Below are 14,645 nucleotides of genomic sequence, written 5' to 3' on the forward strand. Positions count from 1 at the left end.
AAGGAGTACAATAAGGCTGTATATTGTCTCCCTGCTTATTTAACTTATATGCAGAATTCATCATGTGAAAGGCTGGACTGGATGTATCCCAAGCCAGAATTAAGATTGCCAGAAGAAATATCAATAACCTCAGATATGCAGATGACACAACCTTGATGGCAGAAAGTGAGCAGGAATTAAAGAACCTTTTAATGAGGGTGAAAGAGGAGAGCGCAAAATATGGCCTGAAGCTCAACATCAAAAAAACGAAGATCATGGCCACTGTTCCCATCACCTCCTGGCAAATAGAAGGTGAAGAAATGGAGGCAGTGAGAGATTTTACTTTTCTTGGGCTCCATGATGCCTGCAGATGGTGACAGCAGCCACAAAATTAAAAGATGCCTGCTTCTTGGGAGAAAAGCAACGACAAACCTAGACAGCATCTTAAAAAGCAGAGACATCACCTTGCTGACAAAGGTCCGTATAGTTAAAGCTATGGTGTTCCCAGTAGTGCTGTATGGAAGTGAGAGCTGGACCATAAAGAAGGCTGATCACCAAAGAATTGATGCTTTTGAATTATGGTGCTGGAGGAGACTCTTGAGAGTCCCATGGACTGCAAGAAGATGAAACCTATCCATTCTTAAGGAAATCAGCCCTGAGTGCTCACTGGAAGGACAGATTCTGAAGCTGAGGCTCCAATACTTTGGCCACCTCCTGAGAAGAGAAGACTCCCTGGAAAAGACCCTGCTGTTGGGAAAGATGGAGGGCACAAGGAGAAGGGGACGACAGAGGACGAGATGGTTGGACAGTGTTCTCGAAGCTACCAGCATGAGTTTGACCAAACTGCGAGAGGCAGTGGAAGACAGGAGTGGCTGGTGTGCTCTGGTCCATGGGGTCATGAAGAGTAGGACACGACTAAACAACAACAACAGGGTTCAGGGTATGAAACATAATGACCTTAATCCAGTTTGTCTGGAGACCTTATGCCTATTGACCTAATTCAGTATGTAAATGCTTCCAAACCTGAGGGTAAACCTCCTATGTGGCTATGAGTGCCACACTGGCGACCCCTGTCCTAATGTATGAATACTTTGGTTTGCAGTTTTTATTTTCTTTATTAGGGATTTGGCTGCAAGGCACCTGGAACTGCATTTTCTGGCTTGTGTACAGTAACTTTGCTGAACATGCAATGTGTTTGAGGCTGCTCAGCAGTTTTAGAACTCTTTTCATCATAAATATACAGGAGTAAGGAACTGTAGAGCAAACCCAGCATGGCATATCTCTTTTCTTTATGAGTTAGTGGCTGCTGCATTAGATCATATTGGGCTTCCATCAATTTTCTGGTGCCATGAACTTTATAGGAAACAGAGGTTGTCCTAACTGGGATAGATGCAATGTGTAGGCTCTTTGTATCATATCAATAGGACTAAGAAATGTCAGTTGTTTGGGTTTTAAAAAAATAGAGTGACAAAGAGAACCAAATACACTTTTTTGGAGGGGGCACTCATCTGTCTCGAGAAATAATGGGGTGCACCTCTGGAGGTGAAGTCAAAGCCCTTCATTAGCAGCACCAGAGTGACCTCTTTGGGGAACAAGCCTGAGCAGTGTGTATGGAGGTCCTGGGCTGCCCAGATGGCAATACCCCCCTCAGTCTTGCTGATGTGGTCCAAAGGAAAGCAGAGCAATACATTTGGCTGCAGGAGTTGCTGGAAGGAGGCATACAAGGCACCATCCAACCGTCTCAGGAACTCCACTCTGGATTTCTGTACAGTTTACTCCTTAGCCTTTTCTTCTCCTGAAGATCTCTCTCAAGGCAGCAGTGATTTAGGATCAGAGTTTTCCTTCTCCTAGATAGACTACCTTCCCAGCCTGACAAGCCCCATCTGCCCCTCACTTCCCTCTACAGCACATGCAGAAACCACCTTCTTGTCTATAGGACTCACTATTAGCCTCATTGGGCTCAATCTACCAGAGTCTGTCTTTGCATGCAGGGGATGTTCCTAACTCACTGAGAGCTTGGGACCCATTGGCTATCCTCACCTGGTTTAGCCGGCCAGTTGAAGCTGTTCCTGGGTGTGGCCACAGCTGCATACTGACAACTTCTAGGAACCACAGGGGAGAGCCAAGTGCAGGGCAGGGACCAAAAGTGGACAAACTATCCCAGAAGGAGCATGACATGTCCCCCACCAGAGGTACTACCCATCCCCTAACACCCCATACACCCCAAGTACAGACCATAAAGAAATAATGCTTCAAGCCTGAAAGTTGCCAGAAATACTAGCAATATCAGCATGTCCTATAAGAATAAGAACCCAGCTAGCAAAATGTACTCACATTTTTAACCTGCAGCAACTTTTCATTAATTTCATAACAGTACAAAATTATAAATAAATTTACTGCAGATAAACGTACTGCAGTAAAACTGAGTACACAAAACTGCACATGTGCAGGCAAAATATATTTCCAGAAAAAAGGTTGACTGATCCCTGCACACACATCCCCTTTTGAAATGTAGAAATAATCAACAGTTCACAAAACAATTGGCTTTCAATAGAAAGAATTACCTAGCACAGCACAAAAGAAATATAATGACAAATGCATTCCAGTTTATTGTTTCAGTACAGTTTAAAGAAAATGCTGCATGGTGATTTGTTGCCTTGCTGGGCAGCGTATTGTTTCCTGATAAGTAGTGTGTCATGAATAGTGATTTAAATTCAGCATTAACTCCTCCCCATTGCTTACAAAAGAAAAGTACAGAAATTTTTAGTGGTATTATTTATGTTCTGGGGTTGCTTAGCACCCTTTTAAGATGTTTGTAGCCTCCTCCACCAGAGGTACAGAGGGTGGCAACATAAGAACAGACCTTTTCTGTGGTGGCTCCCTGCTCCCTAAAGGACATACCTTTAGGCACCAAGCAAAAATATTCTCCTTCTGCAAGAAGATATAATTAAAAAGCTTCTCAAGTAGCTGCCTGCTGACTGCTCCATGTGGCTGGCAGGCAGCAAAACAAAACAAACAGAGCAACAAATAAGTGTATCCAAGAACTAGAAAATAAGATAGAAGCAGGAAAAGTGCACTAAAAGGAAGGTAGAAACAGCTCTTTAGGATGCCAGGGATTCTTGTAGCCAGGGTCCAACAACTTATGTCTCAATCACCCATTTAGTTCACCCATTGGCTAAAAACATTGACAGCCAGGCTGACTCATTTCACAGAAATTGCTTGGATACCTGCATGTTTTGCTTCATATCTTTTTCTTAGGATGGCTAGCATATTGGGGGGGGGTTATTTATGTGCTCCCCTACTTTCCTTTGACCCACTGTTTTTAGAAAAAAATGTCAGGAGATCCTGTCACAAATAGCTCATGTCTCGCCTAATTTGGTTCTCAGGGAAACTCCTAGAGTGCTTTCATACTTGAGGCTAGAATAGTTTTTGTGCATCTCTTCCACTATTTATGTTAATGGCTCATGGAAGGTTAAAGCATAAGAGAATGTGGAGCAGAGGCATTTGTGATGCAAATGACCATTCTTGTCAACACAAGTTTTGCATTTGCATCACAAAGCAAACTGAAGCAAGAGCCGCTTGTCTCTCTGCACTTTCTGTGGACACAAGCTCCAGAGTGGAGGAAGCAGCAGCAAGATCTGTAACTGGGGTTTCCTCCCTCATCACTTAGTGCAGACTAGACATAGCATGTGATCACTTCTGGTTGTTGTTCTTTTTAACCAAAAGCAGCTTGGGGAGGCTGTGAGTTTAAGTGGAAGGTGTGGGTGTGTATACACACTAAATGTTTTGTCATCTTGAGTTTCAGACAGTCTTTTCCAGCCTTGCCTGGAGGTGCTGGGGAATGAACCAGGGCCTTTTTGCATGCAAAGAATGCACTCTCTGACACTAAGCTTTTCCCACCCCCTGAGCCTGTCTTTCTTTTGCTAGAATTTCCATGGACAATCTATGTGTTTTAAATTTACACAAGAGTGTTCTTGTTTAAGAACGTAAGAGCCTTTCTAGGTCAAGACCAAGGGCCACCAAGTCTAGGGTTCTTTGCAAGTATCCCCAAAACCAGCACACACTTCATCTGCTGGAAATTGATCAAACGTCTGTCAGTGGATCACTGTCCACCTTCTGTCAATTTCTGTGACAAGTGGAAGCATTGGCATTATGGCTAGTAGCTGTTAAACCTATTTTCAATCCATCCACATTGGATGTCATCATTGCCTCCTGTGATAGTGAGTTCTGTAGTTTAACTCTGCACTGTGTGAAGAAGTGTTTTCTTTTATCTGTCCTCAACCTTCCAGCTTTCAGCTTATTTAGATGTCCATGTGTTCTAGTGCTCTGGGAGAGGGGAGAAAACCTTTTGTGTCACCTCTTTTCTAAACCAAAAAGCCCCAAATGCTGTGACCTTTCTTCACTCCCCCCCCACCCCCTGTTCATTTTTGTTGCCCTTTTCTGAACTTTTCCTAACTCTACAATATCCTTTTTCAGGTGAGGTAACCAGCACTGTGCACAATATTCCAAATATGGTTGCGCCACATATTTGTATAACAGCATTATGATATTGGCAAATGTACACTGTCCTCTGGGGTTGACTTACTGGGGTTATTTCTTTAAATATGGGCCGACTCCAGTGGTATTTTCTGCTATCGGACCTTTGACTATCTCTGTTGGTTTCATAGCAGTGATCATGTTAACATATGGATTTATAAACTTGGCTGTAATCTATCTGTGTTGGAGTATGCTGAGAAAAGATAGATGGGAAAATGCAACAATCCTGAATTGTTAGACCTGCACAGATTTGTACACTTAAAACCATGGGCTCGTTTTTAGAAGCAAGTTTGGAAGGAAGTAATGGAAGTTGGATTGCCTGAAGCAGTTAAAAGAAGGACTGGCAAAGCACTTAAGAATATAATAAAATATTAAAATATAATGGTGCCAAGGAAAGATGACTACATGTCTTTTCCACCTCTAATCTAATTCATATGTAGACTTACTTAAAGTGCACTCTGCGTCTGGTGTCTTTTTGGCCTGACCGGGCATTCCTAGGTAAAAAAATTCCAGTTCATACTTTGCCTCTGGAAGACTGAAAATTTGTGTCATTATTTTTAAAATAATTTTAAAAATGACTGTTGTTGTTTTTTTGGTTTTGCATATTGCTTTACTTTATTGTCTTACATATTTTTATCTTGTACCCAACCCTGGAATTGATTTTAATGTAAAACAGGTAATAAGTCACATAAATAAATAAATAAAGCCTGCAATCTTAGGTGCACCTATCTAAGTATAAGCCATTGTGGCACATTGAGACCTGCTTCTGATGCCTAGACTTTTCTTTTTCACCATTGCAGGAAATTTACTGAGCATTCCTATATGGAGCCTGGAAACATCTGAAACCAGGCTGCTTGCATTCGTAGAGCTGAAACCTGTGGGCAGGTTTCCTTTGCCTTCTTTTGTTCAGTACTTAGCTCCCTCTAAGGGGAGCATAGCAAGAATGGAACGAATGGCCTGCTCCAGTAATGGCCCCTTTTGGAACACTATTCTGTTTACTGTTGGTGAGAACACTGCAGGTGGTAACTTCTCAAATTCCCCTGCCTTCAGAGGGTGCAGCAGGGCCCTCCAGTAGCAGAGCTCCTCTCTCCCACTGGGAGAACGCATCAGAGCCTGGTGGAGAGACGCCCCTGGCTAATCATAATCCTATCCAGCAGCTCTCCTTAGGGGACAAAGCTTGCACCGTTAAATTCTTTAACTGCTTGTTATTTTGCCACTTCTGACTGCAACTGAGTATCGTTATAGCTTCTCTTATTGACAATTAAAGAAGTGATCACACATTTCAGTGCTGTTTACTTATGGTCAAAAGTATCAAATTGCTGGTACATATCATTGTTTTATTTTATATTATATTAAGTTTTCAATTAAATTAATACATAGGAACAGTTTTATATCTGCTTTACAGAATATTTCTATAACTCAACATATTTCTTTACATTTTTGTTCCTTTTGTGTAAAAGAAAATGGACTGTGGGATGCACCTCAGATAACACCCAATAGATCTTATATTATTAGGTTGATCAATATTCTTTTTTGTTTCAGTAAGATTTGCTCAGAGTAAACCCACTGAAGTGAATGAACATTACAAAGTTAAGTTCATTAATTTCAATAAGTCTACTCTGAGTAAAACATAATTGAAGACCGCCCACCAGTATTCAAAACCCCTTTTCTGAGATTTATTAATAATGCCATTGTAAGAAAGTTGTGACTGTTTATATTCTGATCATTTGTATTATGAGATTTGGGCAGAATGAGGAATAGGAGAGAGAGAGAATGGGAAAGACAGCAGAAGCACTATTGCAGTAAACAGTGCTTTACAACTGTAAGCAGATAGAAGGGCAAGAGTAGATTATAAAGGTTATCTGGGGCATGTCCAGGGCAGAGGGGATTGTGTTGCTGCCTGTTTAATCTCTCAACTCCTTCGAATTTTACCTAATACTTCATAGAAAGTAGAGGTCCTTTTGATCCTGGAGCTTGAACTCAGAAAGTCATATTGAATATCATATGAACAATTTGAAAATTACATCAAGAGTATCATTTTTTAAAGAAATGTTTTTCAAATCTACTAACTCTGAACTTGGAAGAGACTGCAAATTACATCATTAGAGGAATAGGCAAAGATTTTTGGCATAGCACATTAGCATCTAGAATATCTTACTACAAGAAACTTTTAGAGGGTACTACACCTAAAAGGATTTATGAAAGTGCTGGTACAATATGTTCAGTTGTGAAATAAAAACAGCTGCCGCTCAGAATTTCTTGGAGAAATATTAAATAAACAATACTGGCTGTTTTTTTCCTGAATTTTATTTTTATAACAAATTTGCATAATTGATTGTAGTCCACATTACAGAATGAGGAGATCAAAATAAACAGTGGGTAAGTGCAAATAAATAGATCAGAGCAATTGGGAATACTAATAATTACACCCTATTTTACAAGAGTATTAGGAAGAGGGATGATAAGTTGGATTCGCAAGGTCCTGTGCACTATGTAAATCACAATGCTAGCCATTGTTCCTTTCACATTAATACATCCTGCAGTCAGACTGGTTGACGTGAACTTACTTTTCATATGTAAGGATTCTAAATGTAGAAAGCCTTAACCATTATCAGTTTTTGCCTGGCACTTGTCTAATGTAAGCATGAGTATACAGGATCTGGACTTCAGACTGCTTTGTTTTCCCCCCGCAATGAGCTTTCTGTGGGCAGACTATAAAGGATCTGTTGAAGGTCACCGGCTCCAATGATTGTCCTTTATGTAATGGTAGCTCTGCTGAGGGAGATATCAGAGTGGTGGGGGAGGAAAGGAAGTAGGCAACAGCAATGGCATTTGCATTAACTTGATAGTGCAACATACACCTCATCTTGGAATCAGGCAATTCTTTGAAAGCCACTTAAAGTTCCATAATAGCCCATGGGTTTTGATTTCCTCTTTTGATGTGTGAACTTGAAGCAAAGCCACGGAACAGGAAGAACTACAGCAAGTATGCCTGTAAAGTTGGAACTGAAAGAACAGACGCTCTGTAGAGAATTCACATTTTTGCATCTGCTTCATTTAAGAGAGGAGCAGCACTCAGTATGACACACTTCCCATTGCACATCAATATGAGATCATGATTTTAACCGAACTGGATGGAGGAGGAAGGAAAATACCATGTCAGTAATTTTGTTTCCTTCACACATTAAAGAGGTATAAAATGTGGTTTGCAATGTAATACAGGATATGTAATAAAATGGAATATACCTCATACCATTTGCCAAATTAACGTTTTCCGTGATGATTTGAAGAGAGTCAGATGTTACAGAAATTTTACTGAATGAAATGGAGATGTACCCAGGCTGGATATGTTCACAAACTGACTGTGCACAGTGGACTGAGTCTACATTGAAGACTGAGTCTTCAATGAGTGGTTGTTTTCCATCAGAGGAAGACTCCTTTGTCTTTCTAACTACCAAGTTAGAAGGAAGGAGGGAAGGAGGCCCACCCATTTGCTGGCTGGCATAGAGCCATTTCTTTGTTACCTAAAAGGCCCAGGTCTCTCTGCGTCACCAACCTGGGAGCTGACATAGGGAAGGAGCACCCCCCCACACACATACACACTTTTCCTTAGCTGGTACCAGTGGTGCAGCTGCGAATTTGCTTATGGCTGCCCTACTCTACCAAGCGTTGACAATCCCTAAATTGGGATGCACTTGGTCCTTTTGTTACCATCACATTGTGTTGGCCTTGCTGCTAACACATGATGACAATGGGCTTTGTGATAAATGAAAAATATGATGTGGCAGTCCATCTTTTTGATATGCATACGTTTGAAGCTTAACATTTTATTGTTAGATAAGGGAAAAGGTTCTTATATATGAGGATTTAACTGTAGGAGGTTTTTAAATTAGGTACCAGGTGCTTGATCTGGAAACTCCCACGAAATTCCCACCACTTTTACTTAGCCCATGGAGATTTTGGCCACCCTCTGGACTTACGATGCAATTAGAACAAACGAGGTTATGAGGCTACTTTTTCAGTGTGGCTTAACAATCAATCCATCTTCCCGGGGATTCTTGGAAATTATAGCTCTCCAAGGGCAATAGGATTTGTCTAAAAAACTACAGTTCCCAGGATTCTTTGGGGGATTATACCACTGTTAAAGTGGCATAATAGTGTTTAAAATATATAATGCAGATGTAGCCCCATACTTCCTGTTATTACTGGGTATTGGGAACTAGATTTCAGAGAAGTCATGTTACTAAATTGGCTGCTAAAAATATTTTCCTAAGGCCTAAATGAGAACGCTAGCATGTACGAAGATTGTATTCAGCATTAGCCAAAACTGTTGACTATAAGTGTAGCCTAAGGTATTGATTATATATTTAGCAAAGTTATTAATTACGGTGCACTGTATTAAAGTCTAACAATGTGTAGAGCAATGTAATCATTTAAGAGCCTAGCTGCAGAGTAGTATATAAAATAGATGAAGGACTACAAAAAAAAATGCTGTTAAAATAAGGCCTATAGCAGCTACTCTTCCCTTACCAGTGTGCTTAAAGGTCTTGGATGTGATTCTGGATTGTGCTTCATATTGCATTAAGCAGTTTATTTTCTGGGTAAAATATATTTGTGAGTCTTTTATGTATGGAAGCTGAGAAATAAGTAATGGTCATCCTAGTATAAATCCCATTTGCGACCTACTCTGAATTTTCTAGCACTATATTGCAAAACATATTATGTTTCTAAATAGTATGGTGTTCAAAAAACACTTCTTCTCTTGGACAGGGTTTGCAACATACAGCAATAACAAATCACAGTAATCTTAAAAGCAGATTAACATTTTGAACATGCAAAGAATAAAAATAAATTGTAGAGTATTTTGAGCATATGCTGCTGTATATGAGTGAACTGTAAATAGCTATGATGGTCAGAACACAGGGGAAATGGGATTAATTGTAATCCCACAGCATTTGAGCAGCTAAAATCATCCAATAGCTGGGGGGGGGGGTCAATTGATCGTTTTAAAACTAATTCGAATATATTTTTGCTTTAGAAAAAGCAGACAGACAGGAAGAAAACTGCAACAATCTTATTTACATCTAATGGCCAGACATTACAGATGTTTCTACTAATCTTTGCATATTTGAGTAAGAATATATTTACAAAAACAAGCCTATTTGCAGTGCAATCTTATTCCCATTAAGTTCAATGAAATTTATTCCCAGGTAATTGGGAATGCAGCCATAGTTCAATATATTGACCTGGTGTGAACAACATGGTAAGCCAATTTATGGCTTTCTGGCACTGCAAAAATGTGCAGGCTCCTGGAGACGATCTCACAAACACTTCGTTCCTCCCTGGTCCTTTTTGTTGCCATGCTCCACTGAGCAAAGGTTTAGGTTAGCTTACCATCCATATGTGGACTCCTTGTTAAGCTGTCTTCTCACTAACCATGAGTTTGGCTTCTCGTGTTGTGTGAACCAAGCAAATGTCACAACTCCTGAATTCTTTAGTGGACCTGTATGATGCTTTTATTTACATACACAAACAAACACAGACTATGTTTAGGGTTATTGCAAAATCCGTGCAACATATCAGTTAGACTCATTCAGAAGCATGTGGGCTTCTGTCCGTCACCTCCCCTCTCAACTCAAATCGTGCTTATTATTACCACATTCACAATGTACTTATTTAAGCAAAAACACAGCGTTATATCCAATTAATTCCTACACATAGATGATCCATTGAAATTAATGGAACTTATTTAATCATATTTATTAATTTAATTTGATGCTACTCTGAGAAGCGTTGGCTACGGGCCTTAAATTACAACAGAGGTCACCAATCGTTTTGGACCAGAGGGCAAAATTTTGAATTTTGAAAAAGTGCTGTGGGCACAAGTGAACAAAATAGCTACCATTGGAGGCAGAGCTGTTGTATTCTGCTCATTATGAGTTTGAATTGAAAGCATAACACAAAATTAGAATCATAGTCATTGCTGTTTCCCTATCCCGTGGGACAATGCTTGCCATGCGACATTAGCTACCTCAATCTGGTCCTGACTGGGGAGCTCAAACAATTGATTTCTCCTACATAAAGGTAAAGGTAAAGGTACCCCTACCCGTACGGGCCAAGCTTCACAGGTGCCATGGTGCCCACATGTGCTGGGTTGGCAATCCCTGGTACAATGTTTAAACTCCTTGTTAATGTCAAAGGCTTGTGAGCGAGAAAGAGAGAGAAAAAGCTTTTCAGGTTTCAGGGGTTAAAATAAAATGTCATGAAAGTACTAGAGAACTTAATGCTGATCCACTGCATTGATTCACTTTGATGACCTCTCCCTAAAACTTTGTGTTATTAATTAGGTCTCAATTGTGTGTTTCTTAGAGCTCCCTGAAGAGAAGAGGCAGCAGGGATATTCACAAAGAAAAGAAGGCATTTGCTCAGGTACCTGTTTCCAACAAAGTATATGTTTTATAAAGTCCACATGAAGATTGACCGAGCAAATTGATGCTGTTCCTCTGTGTGCCCAGGCGCAGTGAGCCTGCTACCCCTAAAGCGTGGAGGATGAGAAGCAAAATAGCTACAGTACAAAGATCTGACATCAAACAAGCCACAACTTTTATTGATTACAGGTGTACGTAGGCTTAGGCTTTGGCACTGAGTACACTGAATCATCCAATACATCTGCTGGCTGGTTACAATTTGGGGTTGATACTGAGTTAGGATTGACTTATGTCATACATCAAATAGGAACAACCCCTCAGGATTGCCACCCTAGGAAGTGCTATGGCCCTCAGCCCCCATCAGGGGCATTTGGACAGAAGGACCTCCCTAGGATCCATTCAGTGTGACACCCTGTCAGCTTAGAGTAGGGAGAGGCTAAGACTTCTGACTCCCCCCTCCCCCCCCCGCTTGATTAAGGATCCCCCACAATGCTTTATCTGCCAAAAGCTGTGACCGTTGCTATGAGGTAATCAAAAAACCCAGACGGGTCCAGTTTGCCTGGAGGAAAAATCCCTCACCTTGCATAGCAAAGTGTTCCCGCGGACCCACCTGAAACTCTGCCGAAAAAGGGAGAGAGGGTGGGAGATCATTATTCAATTGAGCTGCGTGCAGAAAAAGAGACAAACCTATTTTGTGTCCAAGGAATGGACCTGAGTGAAGACCCTCCCCCCGCCCCCGCCAGGGAGACCCCAGTTGGGTCTGCCACCGTCCCAAGGACATGCAGCCAAGGACATGGCCAGATTCACAGGCAGGCTAAATTTAAATCCCACGATTAGTGGGAAAGGATGGGAGTTCTCCTGCCAGTTGTTAAGGAGCCAGAGAAGAGGTGTCATGCCATGCTACAACTGACACCTCACAGGGGAAAGGTAAGCAGGATTTACAATTTTTTTAAATGCTAAAGTTGTCAGAACCTCTTTAAAATCAACTTACAATTCAGAATTGCTAGTAGTTTTTATATAATACGCACCTTTGATTCCCACCCCCACTTCTATCATCTCTATAGACAAAAGCTGAAACTTTTCTTATGGAAAATAAAGCACCTTGTGTCAATTGGAGCAAAGAGAGCTCAGGGACATTCACTAAATTTATCCTTGGTGCCAAGGTTTTTGTGCTAATGAGCATCTTGGCACTTCACACATTGAAACAACACATAGTGTGTTATTCTCTCAGAGTTTGAGGCATTGTTTTTTCATGAGAGCTGAACAGCATGTGATAGCAAGATATCTGTTTCTTTCCACCAGATTAAAATAGAAAAGTTAAAGCCATCCACTTGCCTCGCTTGCATTCAATTTTTATTAAATTCCTAAAGTGTGGATTTCCTCAGTACTCTTGGTTTAGAATTCTACTCCTATCCTGTAAAGAAACCCCACCCCCCAGTTTTTATACAATTAGTTGTTATATAGATTGGGCACATGCATTAGATTTCCAATCAGTGGTTGTGTTTCAACTATCAAATCTCAAATTAATAAGCCTCTGTATGCACAGGTTTCATGCACCTGTATGATTAATCTGACTGTTGCCAATGGAAGCTGAAGACAATGACAGGCAGATAAAGATGCTGTGAGTCTCTATGTTACCGCTCACTGCAGACTGTATCTGGACTATATTTTCCACCTACATTTGCCCTTTTCCAAATACAATAAAGTTACTTTCAAACAACTGAGAGCCAGCCATACAACAGAGCTGTTAAGCAAACAGAGGCCAGAAAACCAATTTAATATTCCTAGATGAATAAAGATGTCTTAACTTGGAGCCTCAAAGCTTGTGGTGTCAATGAAGTTTTCTTTCCTCCTTGAAAGATTGACAACATGTTCCCCATTATATGATCAGCTGAGGGAAAGTGGCATTTCTGTTCCTTCTATAAACACATATAGTTGTCTGGATCTTAGTTCCTAAGTGTTTTTTGTCACTTACATTAAGGTACTCAATTTTTTTGGATCAAATATTAGGTTTAAAAAATCCAATGATGTGAAAACAAAGAGAGTGTTAGCTATACTTCTCTGCATTTAGTTTTATTGAAAAAAAAAGTTTCTGTTCAGCAGAGCTGCAGAATGGAGCTTCTTGGAAAGTGCCAGGCAGCAGTCAGGACACAAAGAAAACTGTTTCTTCCGCGCAAGGTAGGATTGTTGGCACCTGCCCAATTTCCTGGGCACCAGCTATGCTGCCATCTCATCCAGCTTACAGCCCAGTAAGTGCATAGCCATATTCTGCCTGGCAAAGACCATTGAGGAGGTGACAGGAGTTGGAAGATTTGATTTTCATCCCTTTCTCTTCAGGTCTACCTACTGGTCAAAGATACAGATATATATATATATTTATATACATTTTGCAGTATGAGCAAGCCCTCAATTTCATCACAGCTTCTGCGCTGCAATCCTAATTTGTTCATGTTCCTCTTTCTGCCCCCCCCCTTTCATTTTTGCATCTGGTGTACATTGCAAGCTCTTTGGCAGCTAATGTATCTGTATGTAGAACTCTCTTCAAAATGCAGAGTACACATTGTGTAAAATTAGCTGACATGCCTATACCCTGTATGTGCCCAGATTCTGTGAAGAAGACCTCATCAACATACAGAGGTTGGATGAGGAGGTGGTAATGGGCATGTTATGACCTTCTCGTGGATTCACTGACTGAATTTTGCATGAACAGTTCTAGAGTTGGGGCCAATATAAGGGGCAAAACAATGCAAACACACCTTATGCCTGGGGGATGGGGTTGGATTAGGTAGATGTCCCCACCACCACCAGCTCAACCAGCCTGCCACTGTTCATACTTCTGCAGACCAAATGGAGCTGGGTGAGCAGTATTCCTTCTGGTGGTATTCCCACCAGCAGGGGCCAATGAAACTCCAAAGCAGGGCATTCTGATGGCAAGGAAGGGATGGTGTTGATCACAGATAAGACAATAGAACAGCTTTTCCTAGTTTATGGCACTTATAGCTAGATGGGAGTTGTAGTTCAAAACATCTGTAGGTCATCAAGTTGGAGAAGGCTGCTGTAGATGATTTCTAAGAGAAACTGGATCCCACAACCAGTGGAAGTTCATATCTGATAAATGAGACTGTCTAATAGATCAGAGCAGCTAATCTGTCACTTTAAGATTGGTTCACATTACAGATTTATCTGGTAACAAATGAGCTAACTTCAATTTCTAATGTAGCCAATGCATGGAACTTTTATTTGCATATTCTGTGCTATAATCCTGTTATTTTCCTGCTGCTTAGCATTTAATAGCTCTGCCTTGCTACCAGAGATGGTCCTTAATTAGCATGCCGTTTGGTAATGAGCATATGCTTACTTAATATTTCTTTATGTATTTCTCACAATATTTAAGGCTCTGTGCATGAAAAAAAGGAAAATGGAAAATGCTAAATTAACCTTACCCAGATTTAACATAAGATGTCAACAAACAATCCTAATCGTTCTAATTGAAATAAGATATATGTTGTTGAACATTTTGATTTTGTTAACTGATGTTGCCATGTGTTTTTCTCTCTGCAAACATGCATACATAACACACACACACACTTATTTACATCTATCATAATTTGTTACTTTTGCACTAATTGGGATATACCATTTGAGAAGTTTTAGTTAAGGAAGTTAACCTCAGACTGCAATTCTGTACACACTTACCTAGAA

General features: G+C 40.6%; 1 protein-coding gene across 11 annotated transcripts in view; it reads left to right on the forward strand.

The window, feature by feature from the left end:
- The window catches only part of MTCL1 (microtubule crosslinking factor 1), a 93,549-nt gene that overhangs the window by 41,166 nt on the left and 37,738 nt on the right, over positions 1 to 14,645 (forward strand). For 5 of the 11 annotated variants that reach the window (XM_083450006.1, XM_083449997.1, XM_083450001.1 and 2 more), the window contains exons 4-5: positions 10,885 to 10,944; positions 13,044 to 13,121. In XM_083450006.1, coding sequence (XP_083306132.1) covers positions 10,885 to 10,944; positions 13,044 to 13,121 — 138 coding nt within the window. The remainder of the gene's footprint in view (positions 1 to 10,884; positions 10,945 to 13,043; positions 13,122 to 14,645) is intronic. The other 6 variants (XM_083450003.1, XM_083449999.1, XM_083449998.1 and 3 more) reach the window with 2 other exon arrangements.

The sequence above is a fragment of the Podarcis tiliguerta genome, assembly GCF_965153285.1.
Source record: "Podarcis tiliguerta genome assembly, chromosome: 7".
Lineage (NCBI taxonomy): Eukaryota > Metazoa > Chordata > Lepidosauria > Squamata > Lacertidae > Podarcis > Podarcis tiliguerta.